This window comes from Amia ocellicauda, chromosome 14 (genome assembly GCF_036373705.1).
Source record: "Amia ocellicauda isolate fAmiCal2 chromosome 14, fAmiCal2.hap1, whole genome shotgun sequence".
NCBI lineage: Eukaryota > Metazoa > Chordata > Actinopteri > Amiiformes > Amiidae > Amia > Amia ocellicauda.
The window spans coordinates 30,344,277-30,368,794 of NC_089863.1; the positions used below are offsets into that span (position 1 = coordinate 30,344,277).

Sequence of the window (24,518 nt, forward strand, 5' to 3'; positions counted from 1 at the left end):
TTCTTATTTAAATGAATGACATCAGTAGAGTAGATCAATTAGCATGATAAAGTAGGACACACTGTGATGGAAACAAACACGGCATAATACAAATAATTATCTGAAATATTAAGACTTCATGGATGAGTAAATGTGATTTAACAAATAATATGAATAAAAAATTAGGCTATTATTTAACCCTTTACTTAACATGGACAGATAGGTTGGCAAATGTGGGATGATTACGTGCTGTTTTGCCAATGAAAGCCATGTTGGACCAGGTTAAATACACTTGAACCTGGTAGAAAAATTACCTGCAAAAAGATATCTGCAGAGAAATAAGTAGACCAAGGTGAATTAACCCATTAATTCATTGCTAAATATGTGACTTGTAAGGATACATTTCTGCACTGAACAGGAAGCACAGCAAATAAGGAGCTGGGAGAATGGCATATCTGGCATGTTCCCAGTCATTTTGCCACTAGGAACCGCGTTGGGCCAGGCTGGTACCTGGTAGAGAAAATATCCCTTATAGGATGCATGACTTATAGGAGAAAGGCATATTCCTCCCAATACATATTACCCTGTATTATTCAGGTTGCTCTCTTCAATCCCCCACTATCTAGTTTGAAATGGTTCAAATAAGAGCACCCTGTGTTGATTCCTGACCTTAACTGGTTGACCAATACCAACAGGTAGGAGATCTAATTTATTTTGTCCACATCAGAAATTTACCAGAGAACTTGATACATGTATTCAAGATGAATGAACTGACAACTGACTTCTGCATAATCAACAGAAATGGGGATACCTGTGGAAATGAAGAGGAAGCCCTTTTAAAACTCAAAAAAGGAGACATCTTTACACAAAGGATCATGGATGTCTGGAAATCATCTATGTCATCGAAGAAGACACCCAATGATCCTTTAATAATAATATAATTTGTTTTATTTATTATTAGTAGTATTCATATTATGAAATGTATGAAGTGCCAACAGCATTGAAGAATAGCATACAAACCTTCACAATAAGCAATGTATAGCAATAAAACAATCATTCATGCTTAAGCCATCTTTTCCATGTCTCCATTTATCTGCAGGTGTTCCTCAAGGCTCAGTACTGGGACCCATTATTCCTCTCTCTCTCTCTCTCTCTCTCTCTCTCTCTCTCATTCTCTCTCTCTCTCTCTGCCCCTTCTAAAATTACCTCTCTGTTAAGAATCTCACCATTCTCCTCTCTGTTCACTGAAATGTTCCCAGAAAACCATCAGCAGGCATCATCTTTTATAAGCAACCTTTCATTAATTCAGTTCTTTAATCTGCTTCAGTCTCACTCTTCTTTACCTATCTCTGCATTTCTTATTTCAACTACAATGCATGAGTCCTATTGGATTACTGGTGTATCTATGCTCCTGGTATTCACATTAAAGCTATTCACACTTAGCTCTCCATTGTTGCAGAGGAAGTACTTTTCTCATTTGTGAATCCCTCCCCCTGCTGTCAGTGGGGTATAAAAATGAGACCTGAGGTGCAGACTCCTGAGAACAGTGGTGAGTGGATACCCGGAAGGACAGCAGCACCTAAAGAAGTGAAGAACCACATATTATACAGGTAAGTTAATCAAAAATACATATATTCCTGATTAAGTGATGTTCTGTGATGTGAAATATGTGTTTGAAACAAACCAAAAACAGCATATAAAGGTAGACATCTAGAAAGATAGCATAGCTCTGTAAAACTTTAATAATACCAGTTAAGTATTTATTTATTTCATATAGGAAAAGTGACAACAGGAATTGAGATTGTTATAAATTGAGAGTTATGTTAGAGAATAAGAATAGGGGAATTGAAGTGTACATTGTATGTGTTGTTTGAAACAAGGACCACACAACAAAAATGCCACTGTTCAATTAACTTTTACAGTGTTTCATTTAACACAAAAGTTTCAGATGATTGAAAATCAGATCAGTTAGTAGATTGAAAATAGGAGGCACTTATTTAGACAATGACTTTGTGGATCTGGAACTAACCACCCAGCCTTGAAGTAGATTCTTAGGAGTCCTTTAGCAGCAGGATCAGTGGAGTGATTACAGTTGTGATGGTCTATTTAGAATCCAATCAAGTCATGTTGCAAATGATATGGAATGGAAAAACCAGGACTGATGACTCTTGGTCTGTACAGTACATGTGTATTTGCATACTATGTGTTACAGGACTGGCCATACAGTGTTTTTCATATTGCATAAACCTGTTTTCTAGTTATGTATATTCTGTAAGTCTAAATCACATGGATGCCTGCAAATTTATCTAAAATTCTAGTAAAAGACAGTTTTATGTCACCTTCTCAATTGAATATGCAGCAGACCTAATGTCTTTCTCTGCAATTCCCTGTATTGCAACCAGCAGCCTGAACACACCAAAATGTAAAACAATGTGGTGTTTTACATCACAATTAATCAAATTCATACCAGTTCCTTAGAAACTCAGTTAAACAGTTTAACTACAGACTCTGTAAAACAAAATATATATTTTGATTAATATTGTCTTATCAAATGGATTGTTAAGTGTGTGATGCATGGTATAAGTAAATACATAAAAAGAGAATGTATATTTAAATGTATATCTTTCTTTCTTTTTTTTTTTTACTTGAGAAGTAGATACTTACACATTGGTATACTGCACATAACCAGAAAGATAGGGTAGCTGTAGATAAGATAGGATCTTATATCCATTGCAGACTATCTCTGGCTGCAGAGTACTACCAAGGCGAGTTGCTCCACTTAAAAAATTGGCTACTGTGTGCCAATGAAAAATAACGAATGCCCGTGCCATGCACATGACATATTTTCTGCACACTGCAATACAGTACACACATGAATCTTCACATATAAGTTAATGTCAATGCCTTGAACCTACAACCAGAAAATGAAGTTCATAGGGTACATGGTTTAGCCGCCATATTGGAAAATATGTTTCTTCGCATGAGCATATTAAAATGTCCAGTGGCCTGAAACTTTGTGTATGTTGCATAGCTACTGCTATCTATTAAATCAAAATGCAAGTGACTGTGTGCAAAAAAATGTCTGCCATAAATGTGTCCACCATGACTGTGCACATATGCAAAATATGCATATTTGACCACAAACAAAACTAATAAGCCCTATTCAAAAATGCACCATAATTAGTACAATACTAAATTGTGATGTCAGGCTCTTGATTGTGTTCAGTGTCTAGCCATTGGTCATGTTGCGTGGCAGCCATTTTGTGTCTTGCACAGACATTTTGAAAGTGTGTATTTCCAAAACTACTTACACTACCCATGCACAACGTATTATGTGTACTGGTACTTCCCTTATGATGTACTGTAAGACTTTTTAATAGGAAGTCTATCAACTGTATGGTATGGTGTCCAAAATTACGCTGTGCCTTCAATGACCGGTGACTTCTTCTCCACAACCGTGTGGTCCACTGTGCTGCAATTTTGTGTACATGACACTAGTATGGTACCCTATCATACTTGTTCATGACAAGTCGATCAGACACACAGTTTGGCAGCCATGTTGCATCACACAATTACAAAATCCTTCTGCAGAACCGGAAGGCCTAGAGTGCTCAAATTTCCAATGAGTAATATTAGTATTAAGATCTAACAAAGTTGATAGGATAACAAATATGGAAACTATAGACCAATCAAAATGATAGCTTTTCATATTGAGCCAAATACATGCAGCAATTACTTATAGAGACCTCTTACACCATCATGTGGTTAAGTTTTGAAAGTTCAAGTTCTAAATCTTGCATAATTCAAGCATCCACTGTTCATGGTCCAATGACATATGAAAAGGTAGGGCAGAGGCTCTGCAAGACACATTTAAAGAATTAGGAAAAAACTAAACAGCAGAACCTCCATGGTAGTTTTCTCCTAAATACTTTCTCCTAAATACCACGTGCATGGCCAGGGAGACAGGCAGAGATTAGAAAGTTTAACAGGTGGTTGAAATCTTGGTGTAGGGAAGAGGGTTTTAGAATTATGGAGCATTGGTCTTTCTTCTGGGATAGGTGGGACCTGTAGATGGGACCTGTACAAACCGGACAGTCTACATCTAAACAGAAGGGGGGCTAATGCATTGGGGGACCGTATGTGCTGAGTAATTTAAAATATTTTTAACTAGGGACCAGGTGGCAGGGAGCTCAGACAATGGGACATGTTCCACTAAGGAAAGAAAACCAAGGGAAACTACTAGCAGGAACGTGCTGAAATGTTTGTACCTCAATGCCAGGAGTATAAGGAACAATATGTTAGAACTAGAAGCCACAGTGCTGGCATGTGGCTATGATGTTGTAGGAGTGACAGAAATATGGCTTATAGAAAATGATGGGGATGAATACAAGTTGAAAGGATACACACAGTTTAGGGGGGAGAGGCAAAATCGAAGAGGGGTGGGGTAGCATTATATGTGAGGCAGAAGAACTAAAATTAAATCCTAGTAACGGAACAAAGATCCAGAGGATTAGTGGTAGGAGTGTGTTACAGACTACCCAACTCAGATATTCAGAAAGATGCTGCATTGTACAATGTAATCAGGACTGCATGTAGCAAGGATGTGGCTGTTATCATGGGGGATTTCAATTTCCCAAACATAGACTGGGAAAGCCCAGTTGGAACTACACAAGCAGAAATAGAAATGGTTGAGATGGTAAATGACTGCTTTCTAACTCAATTCGTCAGGGAACCAACCAGAAAGAGAGCATGCATTGATTTGCTATTTTCAAATGACCAAGATAGAGTCAGAGGGACACTAGTTAGAGAACCAATTGCAAACTGTGATCACAATATGGTTAGCTTTGAGGCATGTTTTTAATACAAAGACAAAGTCTAAAACAATTGTCTACAATTTTAGAAAAGCAAACCTTGAAGGTATGAGGCGGCACTTAGAAGAGGTAGACTGGAGCACACTGGATACAGATTCTGTCGAACATGGATGATTATAATTTAAGAATATACTACTAGAGGCTCAGGAGAAATTTGTACCAAAACTTAGCAAGTTGAGGACCAAAAAACATTGGCCAAAATGTTTTAATAGAAGTACGCAAAAAATATCAAGAGAAAGAAGATGTTGTATAGCACATACAAAAGTGATAAAGATGAAACAAAATACAAAGAATATATTGAACTGCAAAGAGATGTAAAGAAAGGGATCAGGAAAGCAAAGAAGGAAATAGAAAGAAACATAGTTTGTGGAGCTAAAACTAATGCAAAGAACATTTTTCAATACTACAACAGCTCAAGGAGGAAGTGAAACCGATAAAGGACAAAAATTGAAGTATTTTAGAAAACTAACAAGATGTGGCAAATGTTCTAAATTAGTATTTCACAGAAGTTTTTACAGGAGAAAAAACAGATAACATGCCACAGGTTAACAGCCAGTGCAGTCAAACCCTAAGAGAGAACAGGATAAATGAGGAGGAGGTACTAAAGGGACTAGCAGAATTAAAAACAAATAAATCACCTGGGCCAGATGGTATATTTCCAACAGTACTTAAAGAAATTAGGGAAATTATTTGTATGCCGCTAACTCAAATATTCCAAATGACACTTAGAACAGGGGATGTGCCCACTGACTGGAAGACAGCAAATGTCATACCAATCCACAAGAAAGGGGACAAAACTGAGACCAATCAGTGTCAACTGCATCAATTGTAAAATGTTGGAAAAAATGATAAGACAGAGTATCTTAATGAAAACCATCTCCTTGGAGATAGTCAACATGGGTTTAGACATGTTTTTTGAACATGCAACTGCAGCTATAGAGTGTAGATTATATGAAAGTATATGATATGATATACTTAGATTCTTAATAAGCTTTGATAAGGTTCCACACCAAAGACTGATCCTCAAATTGGAAGTTCTAGGCATTCAGGGTAATGTAAGTAGATGGATGATGAACCGGTTGATGTATAGGAAACAGAGGGTGTTGATTAGAGGAGTTGCTTCTAACTGGAGTGAGGTTGTTAGTGGAGTTCCACGGGGATCAGTACTAGGGCCTTTGCTTTTTCTAATCTATATTAATGATCTGGACTCTGGGATAGTTCGCAAACTTTTCAAATTTGCAGATGATACTAAAATAAGTGGCTCAGCAGATATCATCTCAGCAACACAGGTTATTCAAAGGGATTTGAACTGGCAGATGAAATGCAATGTGGAAGGTAAGAATTCACTGCATGGTTTTAGGAGTAAGATTATTCCTCACTCAGAGTAGGAGGTAGACGTCAGTAATAAAGTATCTTACCCCTACGTTTAGCTGGGAGTAGGATCCAATCCTAGAAATAACTTTTAGCAAAGTTTCATGACTTTAGAATATGGCTCACTGTGACGTATTTTCTTCATTTTGGAAAAAAAAAAAAAAAAAAAAAAAAGAAAAACACACGAGATCACATGTAGACAAGCATCCCAGATAGCACAGCAGTGTTGGGCCAACATTGCCCGAATGATCATTAGTGGTCGGACCAAAATTGGAAGTTGACGTCGGGTCATTGTCTTTTTGCTCATGGGGCCAATGTTGACCTGACGTCATCGTGCCCACCTTAGCCCGATGTTCAGAACACCGATGCCCCGACATTGGTCCAAAGTCGTCCATCTGTGTTTTTACCTGCAAATGCTAATTCCCAAAAAAGTATCCTTTGCTCTTATCCTGTATCCAGTGTTGCTCATTCCTTTGCTGTCCTCGTCCTGTACCCTTCAGTGTTTTCAGAACCCGTTTTTGATGTTGTAGAAATATATTGCAGAAGAGCAAATAGCCGTTTCCGTCCCATCTTGGATTGGAGACATTTGAACTGCCGCCTCAGGGTATTGTGCTTCAGCACGCTCAACCTGTGCACCATTTCCCAGGCCATCAAGCCCGGTGAAGGGTTTTACACCGATTTGCTATTTCAGACACTTATGTATTGAATAAAATACAAGTTAAAGTTGCATTTGTCACCATGCACATGTTTTATTAGGAATATGCTTTGTAGATAATGGATAGTGGATAATTTTTCATTAATTTTGCGTCATTTAGGGATATTCATTAATTATAAATGCGGATTGTTTTGGGGATGTTTGTCAGGCTGTAGTGGGGAAATCAATTGTTTTAATCAAAAAGTGTTTGATCTCGGGTGCTGTTAATGCCAATATGGTCTGATTCTGCTTATTGACTGCTTTGATAATGGTCCCAAGTCATCACTGCTATATTGTTGCATTTTCCCTGTTTTCCAGACAACACTCTGCTGACGGTGCCGCATTTCTGACAGAGGCAGAAGAAACTACATTTCTGACTTGTTCAGTAACAAACAATATTCAATTTCTGTCCAATCTGTATCGTTGCAATAACTCTTTATCATTACATCGCTTAACACCTTTCCTTTCACGGGAGGTGCACTCAATCATTTTCTTATTGCTGCATTTCTGATTTATTCAGTAGGAAGAATATTCAATTTCTGTCCAATATATATCACCCTAATAATTCTTCACCATCACACCACTGTAACACCTTTCCAATTAATTCCCAACTCCTAACTAGTTAGGGGACCTCGTGAGGTCTCCTAAATATTGATCAAGTTAGAAGTACTTTAAATTTAAAAAATCTTTACGAATAGCTTTTACTCCTAAGAGTAAAAGTAGGAGCAAATTGACATCACTCAGATATTTCAGGCACTTAGGACCAATTTATCACTCTCAGACACTTTATGAATACAGGCACAAGTCTTCAGTGGCACCTCTGTAGACAAGGAAAGGAAGGAAGTAGTGTTCTTGTAAGGACTTATTTTCATAAATAGTGCTTAGTTGACCTTTAACTGTTCTCAGTGTGCAATTTGAATTAGTGTGATTCTACAAAGGAAGAGGAGAAAAGGCTCCACATAATTCCAAGTAAGCAGACCAGCTACAGTCTTCCCCTGTACCAAATGCGGCAGAGACTGTCATTGTATATGTCACTTGGACTCCATAGCCACAACAGACACTGTTTAGCAACAACATCTAGTGGCGCAATTCCATATTCTCACGACTGATGGATGTCAACATCAAATTAATTTTACAGTTTGTCTGAAGGTGGACATATATAATGTGAATAATGCAACAGGGCTCATTGTGTACATTATATACATTGACGTCACTAAGCACAAAGGGGTTACAGGGGGAGTATTTGGCATGCCTCATTGTCTATGGGCGTGCTATTGTGACATCACTCCCCGGCACTTGAAGAGTGCCAAAAATATAGAGATCAAAGAAACAATATTTTGATGCAGTATAGGGGTTTAATACTTAGTTGGGAGCTGTGTTAATTTGGCTGAGATAGCAGTTCAAATGAATGGCCTGATCAAATGCAGCACGGCTACTGTGGTGAATATATGCTTTTTGCTAGCTTTCAATATTGAAAAGCACTCAAGATTTTTTTTTAGATTAATACAGTTGTTTTGTGATAATGGAATATTCTAGACTCTTCTTTAGTCCTTTCCTTAATAGGTCTTTATTGTGTTCTTTGACTTTCATTGAAACAGAGACTTTGACAGAAGCAGCAGAATACTTCAATTTGCAGAGAAGTTCAATATCGCTACATGTAATATGTACATTTTGGAAGTAATTGCTTTCTGTTTGGGCTCACAACACAGTTCAGTTGTCACCTGCATTTCCTGCTTTTCTTACAGGTACTAAACCTGTAACCCCTGAATGATCCACGATCCACAAGGTACATCTAACTTCTTCTCAATGGCAGAGCTGATCATCCCCATTGTAGGCCTTGTGGGCTCCCTCACCAAGGTGGTGGTGCAGCACATTGAGAACCAGGAGGTCAAGACCCTGCAGATGGAGATGAGCAAACTCCATAAAGCCATGGATGAGATCTCCAGTAAGCACAATGATATCCTTCTGCAGATTAAGAAGGAGACCATGAACACTCAGTACTTTAATGTGAAGGAGCGCATCAAACGTCAATTCAGCAGCTTCATGGAGATGATGAAGGCCAAGCCGGAGGACACAAAGAAGAAACGTGAAGAATTCAAGAAGATTTTTGAAAAGGAGATGCTAGATGACAACCTGAATACACTCTTCAACAGTGTGATAGGCACTAAAATGATGTTTGGCAAGAACATCCTGGAGGTGTACATGGAGGACCGCCAAAAGATGCAGTGCATCTGCAATGACCTCAACCACTTATTTGCTATTGGGCTCATGGCGCTCATGGGCTACGCAGCCATCCTGGGAAACCCTGCTTATGAGGACGAGCTGAGGTCAGAGTGGGCTGAGAAAATGAAGAAAGTCAAGGAGAGAATGGATCAGGTGCTGATAAGTTGCACCTGATGAAAAGGAGCTGTGTGTTGGATTGAGATCATTGTTGCATTATTTCCAGTGTATACAAGTACAAACACTTTTCCTGTTGTATAATATGAGCTTGCTCAACAATTTTGTCACTAAATGTACTGAATTTGATCAGAATGAGTGTCTAAGGCTTGAAGAAGTTGTGAAAGACTGCTTCCAAAACATCCTTAATTACTAGTAAATATTTTCTTATCACTGTCGAATACTAAACACACTGAGTATATGTATGTGTATTTATTTATTTATTTATATATACAGGATGTAAGACCTCATTTATTGTATTTACTTGTGTAAATTGGAATTTGTACAATGTATTGCTTTGTATTATGTACATTTGAACTTGTAATGTTTAATGCCTTGTACGGAACTGCATTCTTGTACTTTGCATTGTGCTTATATTTTGTAAGTCACCCTGGATAAGGGCGTCTGCCAAATAATAATAATAATAATAATAATAATAATAATAATAATATATATATATATATATATATATATATATATATATATATATATATATATATATATATATATATATATATATATATTGCCTGAGCAGCAATTTATATACATTGATATCAGATATCAGAACCAGACCCTGTCACATCCTGTACTGCAACAAGGTGTCAGTAATATCAGTACAAGTTACTAAAGTGAAATACAGGTGAGGTCTCGTTAAATTGAATTACGAAACTCTCACTGTAACGAACATATTTCCAAATAATAACACTATTTCCATACATCGACATTTCACTGAAATGATCTAATCACCCCCTCGCTATAATGAGATTTGATTTAATTTTCTATCCCTGATACAGTACAACACCGCACTGATATTTGCATGGTCAGTCCTATGTGTGCATTACACAACTGACAATAATAACAACAACAACAACAACAATAATAATAATAATAATAATAATAATAATAATAATAATAATAATAATAATAATAATAATAATAATAATAATACAATTATCTTGTAATATTACGCCAGCGTGTAACATCTGAACAGCAACATTTTACTAGTGAGTCTTGAGCTCACTCTTATAATACACCACAGCACCACAGTGCAGTCAATAAGCATCGCACGTTTGGTTGGATACAGAACTCCTTAAGCGTGATTAACACCCGGTACACTGTAAATCACCTGCCTTCTGCTAAAAACACCAGTAATGGGATTATCACTGTTTTAGGGCTACTGTAATCATACTGAGTTATAAAGGTTTTCATACTGTTCATTTGAAATTGTCATCGTGGCATTTATTTGGTTAATATACTGTATCAATGCATTGTATAATACTATATACCATATCTATAACACTTTTTAATATTTTAAAACCACACCATAAAGAATGCAACCATCTGGTGAAATCAATCGTATTGTGATTGCAAATATTGAAGGCACTTACATACATTTAACAGTCAAATATTTGTCACTATGGTATTGGACTGTATGAAAACATTTCTGAAAAGTATTTGGAAAATGTATTATTTTTACTTACCCCAAGTTGACTGCATCGTTCCAGTTGTCTGAAAGTTGATAATTGTGGTAAGAATACGTATATTGATCTATTTGACCTTTACTTGAAAGTTTTACATCACTGAGGGCAGACGTTTGCGCAAAAGGAACCTCGGAGAGTCCGTGGAACATAATTTATATATGTCCACTGAGGTTATATTTTGGAGATACCAATTATAATAATAATAATAAGAAATGATTTCAGTCAATATGTTCAAGTCCTTACACTGCCATAGACGTTTGCAGTTTGGGCTTTGTCAACTGACACGAGCAATGTAAATATATATTTTTCATAAATAAATTGAACAACGAAAACGTAGAGGATGTTTTTTTCCCCACAAGCTCTCTTGAAAATGTTTGCAGGTGCCACCTCTATGTCTTCCTCTGTGTTTGAGTCATTTAGAACTCAAACCGGACATGAAGAAGTCAGGAGGTGGGGTCACAGACATATTGAAGATATTGAAGTGTATGTATTGATGTGTCTGCTGATACTGACAATCTCAGTTGAAAATCGCAGCACAGTTTTGGAAGCTCAAAGGTAAGAGGTTTATTGTTCTTGACTTTTCTTCATACAATATATACCTGACACATAGGAACCGAATTCGTTTTTAAGGTGGTGGCAAAAGATAATGAAAAATGTTTTACTTTTTTTACATACCCTAGTTTACATACCTAGTTAGTGCTAAAGCCACAAAACTGAACTAGTATTTAGGCATAACATATAAAATTGTACTAAAAGCATTCATTACATAGGACTAAATGTTAATCATTAAATTAAGGAAGACGGTGTTGAATCTCAGAAATGTAATAGCTTCATATTTCGACTTCGAAGCTCCATTCACAACAGCAGGACATATTGAACACGTTTCACATTGAGTACTGTAGTAAATAATTAAGTATTTACTGATTATTTTCATTTAAAAAGTATAACATATTTCTATTTTTTAATTTTTCAATATTTCCTGGGACATTTAAAACTTTAAGGTCCATCACAGTAAGGCTTGCATTTTGTGGTCCAAAGTCCGTACTACAGCGACCAAGTGGTCCGGACCTCTGCACAGTTGCCTACACCACATAGAGTAAACTGGCATGTTTTTTTTTTTAGTTTTTTTTTGGAAACAGCTCATAAAAAACATTTTCTGTAAAATATGTTGTAGACTTGGGCAGACCCGATTTAGGGGGGCTATCCTTAATCGATGCGACGTCATTTTTTTCAATATACTTATGATGGTTAAACACATTAAATGATTAAGCTTAGTTTTCTTACGTCTTTCTTCAAATCAATCCTAATTAAATTCCAAAAGTTAATACAGTGTTTGCATTGAAGGTTAAGATTGTATATACATGAATTAGCATACATTAGTAAATATGTGCCATAATGGAGAAGCTGTAAACAAATTAAGAATTACACTTAAATACATTATATTATCTATATGAATGTATAATACATTTCAAATTTCAGTGTGAATGGGTCTTAATGACGTGGGCAGCCTTAATGACTCAAACTGTCTGTCTCCGAGCTCACAGACGCCCGATCACCTGTAGACAAGCAGACGTGAGCATAGACTGTAATCAGTGCATAGAATCGCCGTAATCACTGCACTTCAGCCCCATTTGAATGGTCCGTGTGGTCCCCCAGTAGCCGCATATGGGGTCGGTTAGATGATCACAAACGCATGTGTAGCGAGGGCTACTGGGTAATTGTGTAGCCAACTACCCCACTGAAGACACCACCTTCAGTTTAGGTTAAGTCCATTTTATTTTTTTATTATTATTATTATTTTATTTTGTATTATTATTTAATGTGACACTGGAGTTACGGCAAAACAATGGAAGTTAATCTATAACAATACAAGTTTATTTTATTGTATTCACTTGTGTAAACTGGAATTTGTAAGATGTATTATGCAAATCTGAATTTGTAATGTTTGATGCCTTATACCTATTTTTTGCACTTTGTATATTTTGCACTTATATTTTGTAAGCCTGGATTTGGATTCTTGGGCGTCTGCCAAGAAATAATTAAAACTCCAGTGAGTAAAGGGACAAGGGATTGCAAATTAAAATGATAAAAGATTGAAATATTAAAACCATTAAAATAAAACAGTCAAATATAGGGGATACACATTTAGGCTCTGAAGCACCCTATCAATCAGGCTAGTCACTGCAAAAGTAACTGAGCCACCGCCTAAACCCACTTCCTCTTTTCTAGGCGCCTCCAGTGCTCCATGCATGCTTTTCGCCTATTTTCAAATCCAATTCTACCTACAGATTTTGGCTGCATTACCACCACTACCCGCTACAGGCAGGGGTTCTAAGAGCACTGGAATTGGCTTCAATAAATGTGGATAGGGATTCACCCAGCACAAACCATAAAATACACAATATAAAATACACCAATAAAATCATAATACAATAAAAGCTGCCAAAACCCCCACAAATGCTGCCCACTTCAAGACTTCCAATGAACACAAGAGTATTTTTCTCTTTGAGCTTATAAATATCCCTCCGTCAGTCTCTTGACTGTGTGGTTGGACATGATGCAGCAGCTTGGATAACAATATAAAACTGCTGGCTCAAACTGCGCTCATATCCATTTTATTAACTAATTCACTTGGGTAAAGTACTGAAAATGAACGTGGGGCCATTCAATGTATATGAGAAATACCTGACCTTATTTTAACTTTTAGCAATATAATCTCTTACCATTTGGAAGAAGCCCACTTTCATTCTAATACTGCCCAACATTGAGATAGGTTGAGAAATAATTGTATTTTTTAATTGCGAATTTTTCTTTATACAGATACAGACTTCCCACAAACCATTTTTCTGCCTGATAAAATTTACAGTTGAAGCACAAATGGCCGCACAACAACTAGTGGAAGATGTGTTTCTAAACTATGGCAAAGAGTTTTTAAGCTTCAGCTGTGACAAGATGCTGGAGATGGTTACACTGGCCCTGAATGGCGAGCAGAATGTAAAAGGAAAGTTTGCAAAGGAGGAGCTTAAGAAGGTCATGGACAGGCTGGAGGTCATTTATGAGGAGATCGGCATGGAGGCAAAAAAGAGTTACATGGATGTGCGCTTCTTCCAGGTGGAGCAAAATCTGATCAACCAGTTTCGCAAGTACATGGAATTCCTGTACGCCTCACCTGAGACCAAAGACACAAGGAAGGACCTCTTCCTGACACACTTCAGTGAAGTGCAGGGGGAGAAAAACCTCCACACTCTGTATGATAATCTGGGTTCCATTCTGGACACTGTGCTCCAATATGAGAATAAGAGTCGGAAACCCTTGGAAGAATACTGTAAGGGGATGGAGAAGCTCTTCAGTGTGGGCATCATTGCCTTACTTGGTCATGCTGCCCTGAAGGGGGACCTCAAGGAATCGCTGCTGAAGGAGTGGGGGGAGAAGATGAAGGTGGTGCAGGTGAGGTTGAATGCTGTTGTGGAAGACTGCATCAACAGCTTCCCCGAGCAGGCCAAGATCGACACTGGCAAGATGATGAAGTCCAAGGGAAACAAGACCAACCAGCAACTGGCCAACCAAGTGTTGGAATTCCTCAGGAATAAGTACTACTGGGTCAGCTGGTCTGTGCGTATCTTCAACACCCCAAATAAGTTCCATTACTTTCAAGGGGAAAGTATGTTCAAGTTGCCAGAAGAAGACAGCAACATCAATGTGGTGGTTTCCTACAGTGCCAGTCAGGAGCCAGTCAAAAAGGTTAAGATCAGAGAGCTGATTGAGGAGAAGTCCAAACTGGAATCACTGGCTGAGAAGCTCTCTAGTAATCTGAGCCCCAGTGTCATCCACATCATTAAAAATCCCAAAGATCTCGCCTACTCCTGGAGCTTCACTGATGAGCTGCAGTACATAGAGCATCACGATAAAGTGTTTGTCTGCATTCACGCCACCCATCAACCCACTGTTTCAACTAAATCCAGCAGTGTGAGAGGTGGTAAAATACAGTGAGGAAAAAAAGTATTTGATCCCCTGCTAATTTTGTACGTTTGCCAACTGACAAAGAAATGATCAGTCTATAATTTTAATGGTAGGTGTATTTTAACAGTGAGAGACAGAATAACAACAAAAAAATCCAGAAAAACGCATTTCAAAAAAGTTATAAATTGATTTGCATGTTAATGAGGGAAATAAGTATTTGACCCCTTCGACTTAGTACTTGGTGGCAAAACCCTTGTTGGCAATCACAGAGGTCAGATGTTTCTTGTAGTTGGCCACCAGGTTTGCACACATCTCAGGAGGGATTTTGTCCCACTCCTCTTTGCAGATCCTCTCCAAGTCATTAAGGTTTCGACTCTGACGTTTGGCAACTCGAACCTTCAGCTCCCTCCACAGATTTTCTATGGGATTAAGGTCTGGACACTGGCTAGGCCACTCCAGGACCTCAATGTGCTTCTTCTTGAGCCACTTCTTTGTTGCCTTGGCTGTGTGTTTTGGGTCATTGTCATGCTGGAATACCCATCCATGACCCATTTTCAATGCCCTGGCTGAGAAAGGAGGTTCTCACCCAAGATTTGATGGTACATGGCCCTGTCCATCGTCCATTTGATGCGGTGCAGTTGTCCTGTCCCCTTAGCAGAAAAACACCCCCAAAGCATAATGTTTCCACCTCCATGTTTGACGGTGGGGATGGTGTTCTTGGGGTCATTCCTCCTCCTCCAAACACGGCGAGTTGAGTTGATGCCAAAGAGCTCGATTTTGGTCTCATCTGACCACAACACTTTCACCCAGTTCTCCTCTGAATCATTCAGATGTTCATTGGCAAACTTCAGACGGGCCTGTACATGTGCTTTCTTGAGCAGGGGGACCTTGCGGGCGCTGCAGGATTTCAGTCCTTCACGACGTAGTGTGTTACCAATTGTTTTCTTGGTGACTATGGTCCCAGCTGCCTTGAGATCATTAACAAGATCCTCCTGTGTAGTTCTGGGCTGATTCCTCACCGTTCTCATGATCATTGAAACTCCACGAGGTGAGATCTTGTATGGAGCCCCAGACCGAGGGAGACTGACGGTTATTTTGTGTTTCTTCCATTTGCGAATAATCGCACCAACTGTTGTCACCTTCTCACCAAGCTGCTTGGCGATGGTTTTGTAGCCCATTCCAGCCTTGTGTAGGTCTACAGTCTTGTCCCTGACATCCTTGGACAGCTCTTTGGTCTTGGCCATGGTGGAGAGTTTGGAATCTGATTGATTGATTGCTTCTGTGGACAGGTGTCTTTTATACAGGTAACGAGCTGAGATTAGGAGCACTCCCTTTAAGAGAGTGCTCCTAATCTCAGCTCGTTACCTGTATAAAAGACAGCTGGGAGCCAGAAATCTTGCTGATTGATAGGGGATCAAATACTTATTTCCCTCATTAACATGCAAATCAATGTATAACTGTTTTGAAATAGATTTTTCTGGATTTTTTTGTTGTTATTCTGTCTCTCACTGTTAAAATACACCTACCATTAAAATTATAGACTGATAATTTCTTTGTCAGTGGGCAAATGTACAAAATCAGTAGGGGATCAAATACTTTTTTCCCTCACTGTATAAGTCTGATCCGATGTTACAGAATCCAACTGTACCTTTTGCTCAAATTATTATGCACATTTGTATTCAATGGGGAGGGAAATGGTGTTAAAAAAGCAAAAAAATGAACCAAGAATTTTATCTGATGTGTATGTGCTAAACTTCAGGAGTGGCTTTAAAATGTTTTGTGATGGATCAATTAGATTTTTAACTTATTTTAAGTACAAGTTGCATCACAATCTTGTATATATGTTGCAAAATCTTTCTGTGTTGAAATCAGATCAAATTCAGCTTTAATACAAAAGATGTATTTTTTCAAGTAGCTAACCTACCTAATAATTGAAACCAAATTGCTCTCTAGTAAAGGTTAATTTCTGCTTGGTAATAGGATAATTGATTCTGAGCTGATTGCAATCAACACATATAAGGCCACTGTGCTTTCTTAGTATTTTAATAAAAACAATGAATACAGGAAGTTTTCTGTTTTGTTATCCTGGTTATATTCCAAGTTTGAAAGGATATTATGAAGCTTTGAACAAAATAAACAATTTTGCAGAATGCAATTGTATTGCAACAAATATTTTGTTTTCCATCCCTTCTGTATTCTCATCCTTTGTGATACACCTGAGTACAGTTTGTTTATATTCAATTATCAAAATCATTTCACTGCAGCCTGAGCCGACTCACCATGAGAAAATACACTCAAATACAATTATAAAACAAACAAACAAACAAATTAGGTGTTAATAATACTTCTAATTTCATTTGAAGAACAAGGCATTTCCACAGACAAGTGGTGAGGAACCCTAGTTCTGGAGGGCCAATGGAACAAAAAACAAAAGTCACATCTCTTGACATCTTCAAGTCAGTTTTCACAGTCAGCTCCAGATCTGAATGATCAATACAGTTTTCCATTTACTAGACTCCAGGCACTGTTGAAGAATGTCTGGTGTGTTTTTTTTTTGTTTGTTTTTTTACTTCTCCACAAACACAGAAAAACTACAGAATTCAATAATGTTTCAGGATCGTTAATGCAGATTTAATTATCATCATTTTCAATATCATTATTTATGACCTGTGATAATGGGATTAAAGGGCACTGCCATTTTGTAATTACTGCAATCTCGTTTTCAACGGAGTAAATATATATCTCAAATAATGAGTACCATGGACAGCTCTTAAACGAAGTTTAAGTTTTGAGTCTGAGAGTTAGTACTTTGCTCTGTACTTCATTGCGTAGTAGCTAGTACGGTACTATCTCGGGATCATTCGCTGCCGGCCCAGTCAATGAATATTACATTTAATTTAATAGAGTAAAGCACTCCTTGTTCTCAGCCTTTCCCAGCATAATGGAGAGCAGGCTTTATACTCTGAGTCTACACTCTAAAGTGCTGGGTTATATATGTATATATATATAAAGTATTGGATGCGTTAAATATGTATAGGACAGGTTTGGGAAAATGTCCCAGATGTGGTATATATGCTAGGAATTGCATAGCCTATTGTGATTCATACCTTCTACAAATAATAATAATAATAATAATAATAATAATAATAATAATAATAATAATAATAATAATAATAATACAATTATCTTGTAATATTACGCCAGCGTGTAACATCTGAACAGCAACATTTTACTAGTGAGTCTTGAGCTCACTCTTATAATACACCACAGCACCACAGTGCAGTCAATAAGCATCGCACGTTTGGTTGGATACAGAACTCCTTAAGCGTGATTAACACCCGGTACACTGTAAATCACCTGCCTTCTGCTAAAAACACCAGTAATGGGATTATCACTGTTTTAGGGCTACTGTAATCATACTGAGTTATAAAGGTTTTCATACTGTTCATTTGAAATTGTCATCGTGGCATTTATTTGGTTAATATACTGTATCAATGCATTGTATAATACTATATACCATATCTATAACACTTTTTAATATTTTAAAACCACACCATAAAGAATGCAACCATCTGGTGAAATCAATCGTATTGTGATTGCAAATATTGAAGGCACTTACATACATTTAACAGTCAAATATTTGTCACTATGGTATTGGACTGTATGAAAACATTTCTGAAAAGTATTTGGAAAATGTATTATTTTTACTTACCCCAAGTTGACTGCATCGTTCCAGTTGTCTGAAAGTTGATAATTGTGGTAAGAATACGTATATTGATCTATTTGACCTTTACTTGAAAGTTTTACATCACTGAGGGCAGACGTTTGCGCAAAAGGAACCTCGGAGAGTCCGTGGAACATAATTTATATATGTCCACTGAGGTTATATTTTGGAGATACCAATTATAATAATAATAATAAGAAATGATTTCAGTCAATATGTTCAAGTCCTTACACTGCCATAGACGTTTGCAGTTTGGGCTTTGTCAACTGACACGAGCAATGTAAATATATATTTTTCATAAATAAATTGAACAACGAAAACGTAGAGGATGTTTTTTTCCCCACAAGCTCTCTTGAAAATGTTTGCAGGTGCCACCTCTATGTCTTCCTCTGTGTTTGAGTCATTTAGAACTCAAACCGGACATGAAGAAATCAGGAGGTGGGGTCACAGACATATTGAAGATATTGAAGTGTATGTATTGATGTGTCTGCTGATACTGACAATCTCAGTTGAAAATCGCAGCACAGTTTTGGAAGCTCAAAGGTAAGAGGTTTATTGTTCTTGACTTTTCTTCATACAATATATACCTGACACATAGGAACCGAATTCGTTTTTAAGGTGGTGGCAAAAGATAATGAAAAATGTTTTACTTTTTTTACATACCCTAGTTTACATACCTAGTTAGTGCTAAAGCCACAAAACTGAACTAGTATTTAGGCATAACATATAAAATTGTACTAAAAGCATTCATTACATAGGACTAAATGTTAATCATTAAATTAAGGAAGACGGTGTTGAATCTCAGAAATGTAATAGCTTCATATTTCGACTTCGAAGCTCCATTCACAACAGCAGGACATATTGAACACGTTTCACATTGAGTACTGTAGTAAATAATTAAGTATTTACTGATTATTTTCATTTAAAAAGTATAACATATTTCTATTTTTTAATTTTTCAATATTTCCTGGGACATTTAAAACTTTAAGGTCCATCACAGTAAGGCTTGCATTTTGTGGTCCAAAGTCCGTACTACAGCGACCAAGTGGTCCGGACCTCTGCACAGTTGCCTACACCACATAGAGTAAACTGGCATGTTTTTTTTTTTAGTTTTTTTTTGGAAACAGCTCATAAAAAACATTTTCTGTAAAATATGTTGTAGACTTGGGCAGACCCGATTTAGGGGGGCTATCCTTAATCGATGCGACGTCATTTTTTTCAATATAATTATGATGGTTAAACACATTAAATGATTAAGCTTAGTTTTCTTACGTCTTTCTTCAAATCAATCCTAATTAAATTCCAAAAGTTAATACAGTGTTTGCGTTGAAGGTTAAGATTGTATATACATGAATTAGCATACATTAGTAAATATGTGCCATAATGGAGAAGCTGTAAACAAATTAAGAATTACACTTAAATACATTATATTATCTATATGAATGTATAATACATTTCAAATTTCAGTGTGAATGGGTCTTAATGACGTGGGCAGCCTTAATGACTCAAACTGTCTGTCTCCGAGCTCACAGACGCCCGATCACCTGTAGACAAGCAGACGTGAGCATAGACTGTAATCAGTGCATAGAATCGCCGTAATCACTGCACTTCAGCCCCATTTGAATGGTCCGTGTGGTCCCCCAGTAGCCGCATATGGGGTCGGTTAGATGATCACAAACGCATGTGTAGCGAGGGCTACTGGGTAATTGTGTAGCCAACTACCCCACTGAAGACACCACCTTCAGTTTAGGTTAAGTCCATTTTATTTTTTTATTATTATTATTATTTTATTTTGTATTATTATTTAATGTGACACTGGAGTTACGGCAAAACAATGGAAGTTAATCTATAACAATACAAGTTTATTTTATTGTATTCACTTGTGTAAACTGGAATTTGTAAGATGTATTATGCAAATCTGAATTTGTAATGTTTGATGCCTTATACCTATTTTTTGCACTTTGTATATTTTGCACTTATATTTTGTAAGCCTGGATTTGGATTCTTGGGCGTCTGCCAAGAAATAATTAAAACTCCAGTGAGTAAAGGGACAAGGGATTGCAAATTAAAATGATAAAAGATTGAAATATTAAAACCATTAAAATAAAACAGTCAAATATAGGGGATACACATTTAGGCTCTGAAGCACCCTATCAATCAGGCTAGTCACTGCAAAAGTAACTGAGCCACCGCCTAAACCCACTTCCTCTTTTCTAGGCGCCTCCAGTGCTCCATGCATGCTTTTCGCCTATTTTCAAATCCAATTCTACCTACAGATTTTGGCTGCATTACCACCACTACCCGCTACAGGCAGGGGTTCTAAGAGCACTGGAATTGGCTTCAATAAATGTGGATAGGGATTCACCCAGCACAAACCATAAAATACACAATATAAAATACACCAATAAAATCATAATACAATAAAAGCTGCCAAAACCCCCACAAATGCTGCCCACTTCAAGACTTCCAATGAACACAAGAGTATTTTTCTCTTTGAGCTTATAAATATCCCTCCGTCAGTCTCTTGACTGTGTGGTTGGACATGATGCAGCAGCTTGGATAACAATATAAAACTGCTGGCTCAAACTGCGCTCATATCCATTTTATTAACTAATTCACTTGGGTAAAGTACTGAAAATGAACGTGGGGCCATTCAATGTATATGAGAAATACCTGACCTTATTTTAACTTTTAGCAATATAATCTCTTACCATTTGGAAGAAGCCCACTTTCATTCTAATACTGCCCAACATTGAGATAGGTTGAGAAATAATTGTATTTTTTAATTGCGAATTTTTCTTTATACAGATACAGACTTCCCACAAACCATTTTTCTGCCTGATAAAATTTACAGTTGAAGCACAAATGGCCGCACAACAACTAGTGGAAGATGTGTTTCTAAACTATGGCAAAGAGTTTTTAAGCTTCAGCTGTGACAAGATGCTGGAGATGGTTACACTGGCCCTGAATGGCGAGCAGAATGTAAAAGGAAAGTTTGCAAAGGAGGAGCTTAAGAAGGTCATGGACAGGCTGGAGGTCATTTATGAGGAGATCGGCATGGAGGCAAAAAAGAGTTACATGGATGTGCGCTTCTTCCAGGTGGAGCAAAATCTGATCAACCAGTTTCGCAAGTACATGGAATTCCTGTACGCCTCACCTGAGACCAAAGACACAAGGAAGGACCTCTTCCTGACACACTTCAGTGAAGTGCAGGGGGAGAAAAACCTCCACACTCTGTATGATAATCTGGGTTCCATTCTGGACACTGTGCTCCAATATGAGAATAAGAGTCGGAAACCCTTGGAAGAATACTGTAAGGGGATGGAGAAGCTCTTCAGTGTGGGCATCATTGCCTTACTTGGTCATGCTGCCCTGAAGGGGGACCTCAAGGAATCGCTGCTGAAGGAGTGGGGGGAGAAGATGAAGGTGGTGCAGGTGAGGTTGAATGCTGTTGTGGAAGACTGCATCAACAGCTTCCCCGAGCAGGCCAAGATCGACACTGGCAAGATGATGAAGTCCAAGGGAAACAAGACCAACCAGCAACTGGCCAACCAAGTGTTGGAATTCCTCAGGAATAAGTACTACTGGGTCAGCTGGTCTGTGCGTATCTTCAACACCCCAAATAAGTTCCATTACTTTCAAGGGGAAAGTATGTTCAAGTTGCCAGAAGAAGACAGCAACATCAATGTGGTGGTTTCCTACAGTGCCAGTCAGGAGCCAGTCAAAAAGGTTAAGATCAGAGAGCTGATTGAGGAGAAGTCCAAACTGGAATCACTGGCTGAGAAGCTCTCTAGTAATCTGAGCCCCAGTGTCATCCACATCATTAAAAATCCCAAAGATCTCGCCTACTCCTGGAGCTTCACTGATGAGCTGCAGTACATAGAGCATCACGATAAAGTGTTTGTCTGCATTCACGCCACCCATCAACCCACTGTTTCAACTAAATCCAGCAGTGTGAGAGGTGGTAAAATACAGTGAGGAAAAAAAGTATTTGATCCCCTGCTAATTTTGTACGTTTGCCAACTGACAAAGAAATGATCAGTCTATAATTTTAATGGTAGGTGTATTTTAACAGTGAGAGACAGAATAACAACAAAAAAATCCAGAAAAACGCATTTCAAAAAAGTTATAAATTGATTTGCATGTTAATGAGGGAAATAAGTATTTGACCCCTTCGACTTAGTACTTGGTGGCAAAACCCTTGTTGGCAATCACAGAGGTCAGATGTTTCTTGTAGTTGGCCACCAGGTTTGCACACATCTCAGGAGGGATTTTGTCCCACTCCTCTTTGCAGATCCTCTCCAAGTCATTAAGGTTTCGACTCTGACGTTTGGCAACTCGAACCTTCAGCTCCCTCCACAGATTTTCTATGGGATTAAGGTCTGGACACTGGCTAGGCCACTCCAGGACCTCAATGTGCTTCTTCTTGAGCCACTTCTTTGTTGCCTTGGCTGTGTGTTTTGGGTCATTGTCATGCTGGAATACCCATCCATGACCCATTTTCAATGCCCTGGCTGAGGAAAGGAGGTTCTCACCCAAGATTTGATGGTACATGGCCCTGTCCATCGTCCATTTGATGCGGTGCAGTTGTCCTGTCCCCTTAGCAGAAAAACACCCCCAAAGCATAATGTTTCCACCTCCATGTTTGACGGTGGGGATGGTGTTCTTGGGGTCATTCCTCCTCCTCCAAACACGGCGAGTTGAGTTGATGCCAAAGAGCTCGATTTTGGTCTCATCTGACCACAACACTTTCACCCAGTTCTCCTCTGAATCATTCAGATGTTCATTGGCAAACTTCAGACGGGCCTGTACATGTGCTTTCTTGAGCAGGGGGACCTTGCGGGCGCTGCAGGATTTCAGTCCTTCACGACGTAGTGTGTTACCAATTGTTTTCTTGGTGACTATGGTCCCAGCTGCCTTGAGATCATTAACAAGATCCTCCTGTGTAGTTCTGGGCTGATTCCTCACCGTTCTCATGATCATTGAAACTCCACGAGGTGAGATCTTGTATGGAGCCCCAGACCGAGGGAGACTGACGGTTATTTTGTGTTTCTTCCATTTGCGAATAATCGCACCAACTGTTGTCACCTTCTCACCAAGCTGCTTGGCGATGGTTTTGTAGCCCATTCCAGCCTTGTGTAGGTCTACAGTCTTGTCCCTGACATCCTTGGACAGCTCTTTGGTCTTGGCCATGGTGGAGAGTTTGGAATCTGATTGATTGATTGCTTCTGTGGACAGGTGTCTTTTATACAGGTAACGAGCTGAGATTAGGAGCACTCCCTTTAAGAGAGTGCTCCTAATCTCAGCTCGTTACCTGTATAAAAGACAGCTGGGAGCCAGAAATCTTGCTGATTGATAGGGGATCAAATACTTATTTCCCTCATTAACATGCAAATCAATGTATAACTGTTTTGAAATAGATTTTTCTGGATTTTTTTGTTGTTATTCTGTCTCTCACTGTTAAAATACACCTACCATTAAAATTATAGACTGATAATTTCTTTGTCAGTGGGCAAATGTACAAAATCAGTAGGGGATCAAATACTTTTTTCCCTCACTGTATAAGTCTGATCCGATGTTACAGAATCCAACTGTACCTTTTGCTCAAATTATTATGCACATTTGTATTCAATGGGGAGGGAAATGGTGTTAAAAAAGCAAAAAAATGAACCAAGAATTTTATCTGATGTGTATGTGCTAAACTTCAGGAGTGGCTTTAAAATGTTTTGTGATGGATCAATTAGATTTTTAACTTATTTTAAGTACAAGTTGCATCACAATCTTGTATATATGTTGCAAAATCTTTCTGTGTTGAAATCAGATCAAATTCAGCTTTAATACAAAAGATGTATTTTTTCAAGTAGCTAACCTACCTAATAATTGAAACCAAATTGCTCTCTAGTAAAGGTTAATTTCTGCTTGGTAATAGGATAATTGATTCTGAGCTGATTGCAATCAACACATATAAGGCCACTGTGCTTTCTTAGTATTTTAATAAAAAC

At 38.0% G+C, this 24,518-nt stretch overlaps 3 protein-coding genes across 3 annotated transcripts; all 3 read left to right on the plus strand.

Moving 5' to 3' along the window:
- The first annotated feature begins 1,512 nt into the window (after positions 1–1,512).
- On the plus strand, positions 1,513–11,168 carry LOC136767679 (protein rapunzel). The gene is made up of 2 exons (XM_066721625.1): positions 1,513–1,589; positions 8,661–11,168. Exon 2 carries the CDS (start codon positions 8,683–8,685, stop codon positions 9,310–9,312), a length of 630 nt encoding a protein of 209 aa, XP_066577722.1. The 5' UTR covers positions 1,513–1,589; positions 8,661–8,682; the 3' UTR covers positions 9,313–11,168.
- A 151-nt stretch (positions 11,169–11,319) lies between these two features.
- Positions 11,320–14,850, plus strand: LOC136767671 (uncharacterized). The gene is made up of 2 exons (XM_066721602.1): positions 11,320–11,387; positions 13,653–14,850. Exon 2 carries the CDS (start codon positions 13,710–13,712, stop codon positions 14,820–14,822), a length of 1,113 nt encoding a protein of 370 aa, XP_066577699.1. The 5' UTR covers positions 11,320–11,387; positions 13,653–13,709; the 3' UTR covers positions 14,823–14,850.
- A 3,063-nt stretch (positions 14,851–17,913) lies between these two features.
- Positions 17,914–22,559, plus strand: LOC136767673 (uncharacterized). Its single transcript, XM_066721605.1, has 2 exons — positions 17,914–19,059; positions 21,325–22,559. The coding sequence occupies exon 2, from the start codon at positions 21,382–21,384 to the stop codon at positions 22,492–22,494; it is 1,113 nt and encodes a 370-aa protein (XP_066577702.1). The 5' UTR covers positions 17,914–19,059; positions 21,325–21,381; the 3' UTR covers positions 22,495–22,559.
- The last annotated feature ends 1,959 nt before the right edge of the window (positions 22,560–24,518 follow it).

Bases quoted from the DNA above. Each gene is read 5' to 3' on its own strand.
- LOC136767679 (XM_066721625.1), top strand. From the start codon at position 8,683: ATGATCCACGATCCACAAGGTACATCTAACTTCTTCTCAATGGCAGAG.
- LOC136767673 (XM_066721605.1), top strand. From the start codon at position 21,382: ATGGCCGCACAACAACTAGTGGAAGATGTGTTTCTAAACTATGGCAAA.
- LOC136767671 (XM_066721602.1), top strand. From the start codon at position 13,710: ATGGCCGCACAACAACTAGTGGAAGATGTGTTTCTAAACTATGGCAAA.